General features: G+C 30.6%; 1 protein-coding gene across 1 annotated transcript in view; it reads right to left on the bottom strand.

Moving 5' to 3' along the window:
* Window positions 1-4,530: 4,530 nt before the first annotated feature.
* LOC146528220 (octopamine receptor beta-2R) overlaps window positions 4,531-12,428 on the bottom strand; it is a 113,533-nt gene continuing 105,635 nt past the window's right edge. Inside the window, exons 5-7 of the mRNA XM_085202597.1 lie at window positions 12,091-12,273; window positions 11,543-11,801; window positions 4,531-10,507 (exon numbers count right to left, since the gene is read on the bottom strand). Of these exons, the coding sequence (XP_085058723.1) occupies window positions 9,776-10,507; window positions 11,543-11,801; window positions 12,091-12,263 (1,164 nt within the window). The 5' untranslated portion in view covers window positions 12,264-12,273 and the 3' untranslated portion in view covers window positions 4,531-9,775. The remainder of the gene's footprint in view (window positions 10,508-11,542; window positions 11,802-12,090; window positions 12,274-12,428) is intronic.

Here is a 12,428-nt window from a genome sequence, read left to right as displayed (position 1 = left end):
CGGTTCGAGGCCCACTTGAGGAAATAGAAAAAAATATATTTTCATTGGCTCTGGTAACGTCGCGAAACTCGGCGTTGAGCTCCACTACACAACAAGGAGAGCCTTGAGAATTCGGTGGAAAGTAGGAAACGGAATATATCGTAACAAAAGTTTCCAAGGTTCCCTCTACCTTCCCTCTGCAATCAGATTACATTATTAAAAGTAATTATAAAACATCAAACAAATTAACTATTTAAGCCTAAATGTAATCAAGATATAGCCCCCACTAATTTAAGAGTCGTTAACTGCAAAGAAGCTGAGAGTTATGACCGTCATTATAATTTTAGACGGTAGTCACCTCATAAACCGGCTTTAAGGAGATATAGGGTACTTAAGAGGCAATTCGTTTCGTTCCAACTAAATTGACGCTTAAAATATAATATTACATACAGTCTTGTTAGTATTATGATATTGTGAATGAGATTATGTTTCTTTGGTGGTGTGGATGGTGAGAGAGGAGTGGTGGTGTGACGTCATTTTCTCTATAATTACAAATTTTCGCTAGCCAAAGATAATTACTATAAATTATCGTTTGGAAAGAGAGAACGCTATTTATAAAATATTTTTAAATTTTTTTGAATTTTGGAATAAGTCTTTAAAATAAATACAAACTTAGGAAAGGAAAACACTTTATTTAATAAAAAAATTAAGTTGTAGTATGTAATATGCTTAACGCATATTATGAGAATTTCAACGTAGCTTGATGAGAACGTACGGCTTTATGGTCAGACCCGCTTAGACGGGTACTAAGAGTCGACGGTTCAAAGCTTGCTACATTAAAAAAATTATAATTTTTTATAAAAAAATGTATGAAAAACTTTCTAAATAAGTATTCATTTAAAAAAAATGGTAACATTTATAATATGAGAAGTACATTCTTTGTCTTTTGTTTCTTTTAGAGATGCATTGAGTAAAAATCAAAGTTAAAAACAAATCAGTTATCCGCCTACATTTAAAATATTGCGAGTTGCACAAACCAGCTCAGTAATATGTTCGCAATTAAGTATAAATACATTATTTTCCAGAGAATCGAACCCGCAACCGTCACGCTTATAGTCAGATACGGCGTGACAAATGCTTCAACTAAGATACTCGTATATTCTAAATATATTCTATATAAAGTGATAAAATGTAAAATGGGTAAAATAGGCTGGTGAGGTAAAGTGAATGAATGTATTCATGACGAGGACTCGTATACATATATTAGGATTATCTGAATAAACTTTACTTAAAGGACTTTCAAAATTTACATAGAATTTGATTATGTGATATTTTATTACCTGACGTTTGTTGTGGGTTCGAACCCCACTTGAGGAAATTAAAAATTAAAAATTTCCTTTTCTTCGTTCCAAGGTAAGGAGGCTAAGCGCTATGGGGAACGTGTCTTAAAGGGAACGAAGTGTTTTAACACTAGATTCCCTGATACATTCTGCCTACCCTACTATATGCGGGATACATGCGTGAAGAAACTAAATGTAAAATATATTATATTACTATTTCTTAATTATTACTAAAAAATTAATGATAAATTTTAACCTTTATATCGAAACGAGAAACTACGAGTATTTCAATTTAAAATGAAAATAGTTTGCGAAACCTAACCCAAATATGTTCAATTGGCCACAAGTCGTGGGCTCAGTCAATAGGCAGTATAATCGAACACTCTCCACATGGCTGTAGACATTTTTATTATCATTAAATTAGCTGAATGAAGCATTTATTAGTTTTATGATAGTCAGACATAAAACCTTACAAATAAGTTTTATTGCCAATGAAAATAAACATATTGTATGCTGGCTGTAGGATAGTCTTACTGTCAAAGACTGTGACGACTGATGACCGATGTGAGACTGACACGTGATGGTTGTCGGTTCGATTACCAATTGGGCTAAAGATACTTTATTATTTATTTCCATTTTTCTCGGCTCCTCTACTCAACCTATTTCTGGAAAAAATATATATATATATTTGAAAAAGAGAGCTAAAACGTAATGTATTGTATTACTTCCAAATAATGATAATTCAGTTATCCGAGTGGGAATTGACCCCATAATTGTCGTGTTGCGTTTGCGCCAATGTACGCCATGGCACTGTGCGATGACCAATAATAAAATATATTTTTTCTTATTGGTCGTCAATTTCAATTTAAATATATAAAATATTTCTTGTTACAATATTACCAAAATTATCAACACTCCAGCGTTTAAATATTAATTTCCTCCCCATTATGAGTGAAATAAAATTAAACAAACCTTAACTTAAAAACTTATCTCTAACGGTTTCTTACTTAAAAACGTTTCAAATCGTTAAATTACTTTGGATATGAGAGCATCAGACAAATATTTTAAAATAAAATTATTGAAATCATCTGTTTTTTTTTGTATAATGAGTGATAGATAAATAGAAGTCAGTGAAACATCATCTTGTTTTTCAGTTTTCAGCGCCATACCTGGTCTAAAAGATATACCTAATACCTAATGCAAGTGAATTAGTCAAAAGGCAAATTACCAATTGATTGTGATAAAATATCTATTTCATAACAAAATCTATGACTACCTCAGAAGTTACAACCAGTAAAAACTAAGCCACGAGGTAGTTTCAGTGACAATATGAGAAGTCGTTGTATTAATTTAATGGGTTTGTATAAAATTTTGTAGGTGGTAAATTGTTACAGTAACTCAGTATTACGCGTTATCGTAGTGGCCATACTTTGAAATTTGGCAATTTATGTATTTTATCACAGCTTGGTGTATAAAATATGAATTTTAGTTTTTTACTTTATATTGAAAATTTAAATATCATGAGGCCTTCGTGGTAGCACGGGATCTGATTGTAAACGCAACGATCGTGTGTTCGATTCCCACTCGAGAGAACAATTTATTTTAGATTTCCCGGTCTAGCAACAAAACGAATAGCTTCGTTGAGTTACGTCACTCAACACTTCTTGCATTGCAAAAAACCAACAATAATTAATTAATACAATAGTTTATTTCCTTTAAAGCTTAATTTACAAACATTAATTTAAGTTACAAACTACAATTATTTCGTCGATGGTCGAACCAAGAACTATTAATTCACTATAATTGATCCATGTCTAACCCTCGACCTCAGCCTTTTAGCTCTTAAGGTAAAATTGAATGCTTAAAGCCCTTGTGAATTAATTTTGACTGTTTCATGGTACAGTGGATATCATTATAGTGTATATAGTGGTTAGCAAGTTCTGGCCTGTTTTCTTTCTTTTTAGCTTCACGTTTTTTTTCCGTTTTATTTTAGTAGTAAGGCACTCTGTTTTCTATCTTCCACCTGAATTTGAGAAAAACTGTGTGTTGAGTGTGTCATTATACTACTACATTTCCCACGCACCGTCCAATTTCCAAGACTTTTTGCGTTACGCGTTCAACGCTGGAACAGAACGCTACGCTTTGCCTTGATACTTTTATTCCTCCGAATCAAGCCAAGCCTCAAATGAAATGAGTAAGATTTTATAAATTCCGTACCGATTTTATTCCTGTTAAAACTAAATTCACGTCTCTAAGTGTGGCTGTTAGTATACTTAGGATATTTATAAATAAATAAACGCAAATACTTTCATATAAATCAAATCAGTCCATTACAGTATTAGCTTATCAAAAACACTTATATACATCAAAAGCTACTCTTGAACTTTACCCAATATTAGAGATTGTAAGTCTATATTTCTATACTGGTATTGTATGCCGAAGAGCATGTTTGGTGAGATGAGGTAATGTCAGGAACTACTGGTTCGAATCAAGAAAATATATGTTTACTTATACTACAGGCGCAGTGGGACAGCGCCACGAAATCCAAAATTTTATATGAAATATGTAAAAAGAATATTCTTATATAAAAGGTCTCGTAATTCCAAGCTTCATTCACATGTTAATCCTTTTGATTCACGTTTTACAGTTCTTATCCCGAGTGATGAATGTACTATGAAAATGATAAATTTTATACGGGCATAAGAAAATAAAAAGTTTTATAAAGGTCATTTTATTTTTATTTGAATAATTTACAGTTTAAAAATCAATTTTTCATCAATGTTTTCTTATGACGTTAAGTAGTATTTTTTAAATAGTTTTTTTTTTGTTAGATGACATTTATTCAATTAAATAACAGATTCACAAATACCACATTCTCGGTTCAACCCTGGAGGAAGAAACTCGGAGAGTGGAGGTGAGCGATAGTACAGAGTTCAGAGTTTAGAGAAAAGTTTTTCTTTTAATTACCAATAGAGCTTATTACACTTGTCTCCAATGGAAATCACTAAGCTTGTCTTATAAATCTCCGCTTTGGACTTTCCGCACCCGTTTGGCGGACCTTAAGTACACTTGGGTAACGGATGCATTGCTCTGAGCTCCTCACCCTGCAACGCTATGGGAAACCGCTTAGTCACTCCAGGGAGTGCTGAGTAATTTCTTCTCTTCTCTAATTATTTATATACTTAGAGGATAATAAATAAAACAATATAAATATATAAGAAACGATTTATTTAGTTTGCAAAAAGCATTTGATTACACGCACATATCGGGTGTTACCCGCGGGATAAATCACCATGCTATTTATATATTTATTGCGTAATATTATCATAATTACGCCAGATGGGAACTGTGACCGTCACCTTTGTGATCAAAAAAGATTTTTCATAGTATTTTTTGTTTATAAGTAATTTGTACTTGTTTTCGTATAACTTTATTAAATGAGAAATTAAATTTCGAATAAATGAAAGCAATAAAATTGGCTGTCATATTGAATAAACTTAATATAAAAAATCTTATTTATCGTTGATATTAAAAATTATACTCATTCCTTGAAAATATATTGATAGTCGTGGGTTCCTCTATTATTGGGGGAAACCTTATGCTTAACACGTTTTTATTTTTCAGATCTATTTTTATAAACCAAAGTTCGGACCTGCGATAGATAATTTCCTTAAAACAAAATAAGATTTACCTGCCTCTTGATATAAAATATATTGTAGGAAAAATAAAGAAAATACAGGCATTACCTAATATTACGCAATAATATACACATACACATAAACATATAATAACGACGTCATTACGCTATAAGACTATATCATATAATTTTCTATTATTTAAAGAATATTTACATCGAGTTCTCTTTTGGTAACATTATTCACTTTAAAACTACGAAGGAGACACGGCAATTACTTCTACAATATACTAAATAAACTTTGAGAGAATCAACGAAATATTGAGTGAAAATTTGAAAAAACAACTAACAAGTAATAAAATTATCACAGCCCAGATTGCTAAACAAATATGAATATATGTGGATTCGATTCCGGCTTGTGAGAGTAGATTATTTTCATTTCCTCACTCCCGTAACAAGATAAAGCGCGGCACGAAATTTCTCGGAAAAAGTAAGTTTCCTCTGCATATCCTGCTATGTGGGAAAAAGCGTGAAGTTGCTTTTTTTTATAAAAAAGATAGAGAACGGAAAGTGGCATTACATTAACTCTTTTCATTATAATATATTGTATCCCTTAAAGAAATTTAATGTAAACTAACTGTTGTGAAAGAAAAATTTACAGCATCTGTGATAACAGTAGTAACGTCGCTACATTGTGAAAAACCTCATGAATGCATATTATATTTAAGTTTTTATTTGTAAAGAATAATAAATTATATTAAAAAACTAATAGGTTTTACCATTTTGACATGTTATTCTGCATATAGATAGAAAAATATTTTATAAAATATATAAAAATTTTAACATAGCGACCACCTGGAAACCGATTTTATTAATAATAAATCCATGAGTACTTATTTAGCTGCGTCGAAATTTTTATGTCTGTTTATACGTTATTAATATTTCTGTGAGGAGAGTTTTCTTTATTCTTAAGGTTTTTTAACACAAAAATTAGTAATATTTCGTCGTAGTATATTTTAAAAAAACACAGTTACAAATTCTTTTGCCTTCAAACAATCACGCATAGCAAAGTAGAATACAGTGTCAGGACACTCCATTTTTCACTTTCCACTTGAATATGTGAGTTACGTTACATTAGTTTGACACAACAGTTATACTAAATATAACATTTTCTTATCGCTACAAGGAAATAAAGATAATGAATGCATTCTCGCGAATTGGCATCGAAACCATAAACAACTTGGACGTTGGACTGTTAATCAGTCCAACAGTGACTTCATGAGTAAAAATTTTTTTCTGAAAAGGAGAAAAGTAAAGAGAGAGTGAAGTTGTCACTAAATTCACTGCTTCCACAGATTATAAAAAAAATGCAAAAATAAATATGCAAAAGTAAATATGCAAAAATGAGGTTTTCACTTTGTAGCGGCGTTTGTGTTAAAAAATTCAAGTTTTTACATGAAATAAAATTTATTTAAATGAATTTTCAGAACAGACTTCAACAGTATTATTTTAAAGAAGAATAGTTTCTGTAATATAAATTAAGATTTTGAAGAAGAAATATAAACAAATTACTTAATCTCTGTCAAAAACGATCCCTTAAAAGTATTATATGAGAAATAATTTACCTAACTGTCTTTATAGAATACAAAGATTTAGTCAAACTCAACATAAAAATACATCTAATATATGTATGCCATACACTGAACTACTTATAAATTACATTAAACTTATATATTGCTGTTATATTTCAACTAGACTAGATATATTAGTTCGATTTGTCGAATATAAGTACTAAGGAATCTATATACAAATTGAAAAGAAAAAAAAGCAACAAAATTGTTGTTAAATGTTGTTTAAGCTAACATTTATTGTTCATACAATTTGAACATAAATTGGAACAAATATAAAATAAATTGTTGTTAGAAATTGAATGACCAAAATAACACGATGGACGGATTCAACTGAAGTGAACAAAATTCAATTGGGCAAAGTATTATGATATAAAGTAAGAAAAATAAACCACACGTTTCGATAATCATGATTATAATAAGATATGATTTTATTTGTTGTTATTTCTAAAAGATTCACAACCATTTATTATTACTTTTTTACAATTATGCGTTGCCACCTGTAATTTAAAAGGATTTTCTAAATATAGTATTGAAGATCATATTGGTAAACATAAGCAATGGTGGTAGGTTCGATTCCCGATAAAAATATTATACAAAGGGACACGAAGTAAAATGTTATCGGTGTGATAAAATTAATGTCGCTATTCATTATGTTATATTTCATCATATATTTCTTATTAGGTCATATATTTTTCTCATACAATAATATTTTGCACGTCTTACCTTACCAATCATCACTTCTTACCAATGTTGATAAAAATGCAGAATTATGGCTACAGGCTACTATGGGTTTTATTTAAAACGAAGATGAAGAGACATGAAACAGGAAACTGCCATAGAGTATGCAATGGTTATAGATTTGATTCTCAAATATAAAAACATATGATCATTTTCATTTCTTTACATAAAATAGGTGAAAAGGGTTACGCTACACTTTAAGAAAATTTATTAAAAATTTTAAAACATACCAAAATTATGATTTATTTCTTAATTTTTTTCTGAAATCTTCAAAAAGGTGGCAACTCTTCGCACGTGATACTTAAATGAAAATTTGCATTAAATATATATAATATTATTATGTTGTGTGGTAATTTCGTTAAGATCATTACAAGTTCTATTCAATATTTTACAACTTGAGCCTTATGCTTATTTAAAAGGAAGACACATTGACTTTTTAATATTACGTCTCATATATAGGCTGTAGAAATAAATACAATATTTATTTAATTTAAATAGAAATTTAAGACATTTTTTTTAATATTAAGAGGTAAAAATTTGTTATTTTTGACTAATTTACGTAAACTTTTAGTAATTATATTTATGATGGTAATTCGTCATTCTACAGCCTCTACAAATACAGATATGAGATCGTAGAGAACAAGCGAAGTGTTGTACGGACACCGACACAGAACAGACAGATTTATGAGGAATCAAGATGAACATCAAACACGATTTACTTTAATTTTGAGCTAAAATGCTAATACTTCATCTAACATCAATAAGTTTAGTAGAAAAAATCTGTATGGTAATGTATTTTTTATTTGAACCTGCTACCTTTAGATTCTTAAGAGTTTTCTTACATATAAGAGGAAAAGGATAAATATTATTGTTTCATCCAAACTTTCTGTAACATTGTTTACTACATTTATTTGTAGATTTTACATATTTTAAATCCCGTCTTTGACGTAGCAGGCCCATTTTGAATCATTATACTCGATCACCACTATAACATTATTAAACTGGTTATAAAATCCAGACAAATACTAATTTCTATGAAATCTAGTAGTTTTCATACTACATTTCACTCAAATTGTATCGTAAATCGATTTAATTAGGTTAGTATTATAATGACTATATAATAAACATTTCGAACACGACACAAACACATAAAATCTAAACGGTCGGTTATAGTTAGCACAACAATTACTTTAAAACTCGTCTATTGAAGCGTTATTTGTCCCCATAATCATTATCATATCATCCTACTAATGTTTAAAGAGTTAATTGCAGAGTGGGTGATGATGATTTTCTACTTATAAGATAATTTAGCATATTACAAATTTAATCAACTTTGAATCACAATAATTATATATAGTTGTATAATAAATAAATGAAATAAAATTATATCAATAGAATATATATATTTTAATTATAACACCACCCACCCTGTATAGCCTCTAAATTAATTTAAACCTACAAATTTATCTACAATCTTAAGTTTATTTACAGAGATTTACCGCTTATTCGAGTAAAGGGCTTTATTGGTACGATTTCAAATTAAATGGAACAAAAACTTTCTCTTGTTCATTACTGAGCGGACTTTGAAGTTGTATTGATGAAGTCTATAGACCTTATCACACTAAGCAATATTGAAAATTCCAAATAGATGACCTATTTTATATAGACCTATACTAAAGAAGTCGGCCGTATTATTTGACTATTTTAAATCAGATTGAAGAAAATATCACCTAGTGTTGATAAGTATTAGTATAGATAAATCTTAAAGTATAGAAATTTGATACATTTATTTTTAACGTAGGTACATTATCATAATATGACTAATTCTTATAGCTATTCCCAATTAAAAATACATTCTCATTGAAACGTTGAAATAACAAGAGTGAAACAGTCAAAAAAATGGTTTTTAGTTCAAAAATTGTAAGCGTAAATAATAAAAAATATACTAAAAAAAATTATATTAATGATCGTTTAATTTTTTTATTATTTTAACATCCTATATATTAAAAGCAGTAAAATTCTATAATTTAAAGAAAATTACACTACTTATTGCTATGAATCCTTCTTTATGAGCTATTATAAATATTAAGTTCTATAATAAATAATATATAAATATATAAAGACATATACACTAAAGCCTCTGTACTATATACACATACATCTAATATATACATGACGGCCTCGAGTGTACAAAACTGTAAGTTTTAGGCCTATAACCTTGGTTTTTACCATTTTCAAAATCTATACAAAATTTATTTACAATAAATATACACGTTTCTAAAACTAATCAATTAGAAAAAATAAACAACATAAATTCAGACAAAAATAACATAATCACATGAATGTCGATACAGAATTATTCTCGCTATATTTACAGTTCACTGTCACTTATATATTTCGTTGGATCACTAGGCCCGTCACACAGCAGTCACTTGGTTAGCTCTTGGCTGGATTCAAAGGGAAGCCAAATCTGATGCTCGTCTAGAAGGGATAGGTACCCTCAGTTGTGCGGAACCTCGTCTATCTAACCTTTCCATGGCCTCCGAATCTAATGCACCACGACGACAGAAACTACAAAACGCACAAGCTAACGTATTCTTGAAAGCATTACGAAAGTCTCTATTGAAATACGCATATATGATGGGATTTAACGCTGAGTTAAAATAACCAGTCCAAAACATGATAACTGTCACGACTTCAGGATATTCACAAGTTTCACATAAAGATGTTGATACGTAAAATAGGAAAAATGGCAGCCAGCAGAGGATGAAGGCACCCATTATGATCCCCAAAGTCCTTGCGGCTTTATGTTCTCTTTTCATTTTGAGTATATTTCTGTCTTTCGTTGGCGTGGTAGCATTTATATGTAGTGCTCCATTTTTGTCACCAACTTCTCTCGAATGGCGATGCATTAGCATGGCATTACCTGCTCTGGCGTGAAGAGCTTTTTCTTGTCTGTTTGCTTCTTTGAATATAGCTAGATAGGTGAATATCATGATGGTGCAAGGTATCCAAAAGGATATCGAACTGGATATAACTGCATAAGGCTTGTTTACCTTAAACACACATTGGTCTGGTGATCGTTCTCTTAAGAACTGACTCGTCGTGTACCAACCCATAAAAATTGGGGCGTAAGATATTGTTATAGGACTGAGCCATGTTGCTGCTAGCATCACGAACGCCATCTGTAAAAGAAAATATATTTTTATCTAATTTTATTTTCCGCTGCACTCATAAAAAAGTACGAGTCATTGTCACGTTCCGCCTGAGCCGGGTGTGCAAGCGAGAGCGCGGAACAAACGATAGAAAAGCACGATAGCTTTAAGCGTTCGGTTTTTCAAACATTCATTGTTATTTATAATTAATCTGGTTAATTTAAGTTTAAAAAAATATTAAAATTAACAAGTGCAAATAAATGTTAAATCATTGAATAATAATAATTTTCGATCATCTCCTTCTTTGTATTATATAAAATAATTATTTTTTCTCTGATATTATAATCGAATGCCTGATCACTTATTTCTGCTATTAAATAATGATCTTTAACCATAACCAAACTGTCACATTAACACGAAGGCTTCTAATGAAATATGCCAACAATATATTATTAAAAGATTAAATTACTGCCTGAGATAATGTAAAGTGCTCTTAAAAGCTTTTTACAGTACGCAATTATAACATTTGAATTGTAAGAGTGTTGTTTGAAATTTGTACAAAGTTGTAAGTTTACTTTGTTTGTATAACCCTCCTTATCTTTAATAACGATTTTAGTCTGAGCAATTATTAATACGAATATATTTAATTGAATAACATGCTCTTACTTTGTTATTTTAAGGGATTTTTAATTGGCTCTTAATATTAAAGCAATTAAATATTATTATTGTTTTAAATTGATTTAAGACATTATATGAATGGTAGGTTTACATTTTTGAATGTATAGCGGAGTCGGTAGAGAGAACGTGGTATCAAATTACTCCGTTCCCGTATATTATCTAGTATAAAAGCAATGCGTGGTGAGTTGCGGAACTAAATGCTACCCTTTGCCTTGTTACTTATAGTCAAAAATGTATTAATAAATAATAATATATATTCCCGAATGGGAATCGAGCCCACCACCTTCGCTTTTACAGCTACACGTTTGTGCCACGGCGCGACGGCTTGTTTAATTTAGGAAAATAATCAAATTAAATTTCATTTCCGTTGTACTTATTTTAGCTCACCTTTTTTGTCATTTTAATTGGATATTTCAAAGGTTTTACTATAGCGTAGTATCTATCCACAGATATACAGCACAAATGTAGTATAGATGTAGAAGTAAAGTAGACATCTGATGAATTCCATAAATCGCATATAACTTGGCCAAATATCCATTCGTTATAAAATTGTACGCTAAAATTGAACGGCATCACCACCATCGCGACGAGGATGTCAGCAAACGCCAGGGACACTACAAAGTAATTTGTTATGACTCGAAGTTTTCTGAAAAGAAATGTTTTTAATTAGTTGTATTAACCATATTAAAAAGATTTTTAATGTAACTTATCGCCATAACTGTGGGTGCCATTATCACTCAGGAGGTTGATTGTTATAATTTTTTTAGCTGGAAATGATTTTTTTTAGGAAAGTGTAAAGCTAAAAGAATATTATGATTTCTGCAGTCGGACTACGTTCGTTCAGAGATAGTACATTTACGAACATGTGTGCCATTAGGTACCCAAAATAATTAGGTTTAAAATATGTATATATAATAATGAATATGAATAAATACCTGTGTCTCATAACACTGACTATGACTAACAAGTTTCCCAGCACCGCCATGATGACTATGAGCAGGAGCACGGCGGTGCGCAGCTTGAACATCACCGCGTACGTCCATTCCGTGTCTGTGTCGGCGCCCGTCGCGTTGCTAGTCCCGTTGCGGGTCACGTTTACTTGATCCATAGGGGGTACTCTGGAAACGTTTAGAAATTAATAAGAGTTTACGGAGTAATCACATTATATCCGGAAAATTGGGTCGAAAGTTAGGAGTGTCTAAACCTTTATCACTAGCATCGTCTTTCTCTGTTTTTCTTCGTGTGAGTATTAAACTACGCTGAATGCATTATC

This window comes from Heliconius melpomene, chromosome 19 (assembly GCF_056956725.1).
Source record: "Heliconius melpomene rosina isolate 202511_hmr_F chromosome 19, ASM5695672v1, whole genome shotgun sequence".
Classification (NCBI taxonomy): Eukaryota; Metazoa; Arthropoda; class Insecta; order Lepidoptera; family Nymphalidae; genus Heliconius; species Heliconius melpomene.
Note: the sequence above shows the minus strand (reverse complement) of the source record. Positions and strands in the feature narration are given on the sequence as shown.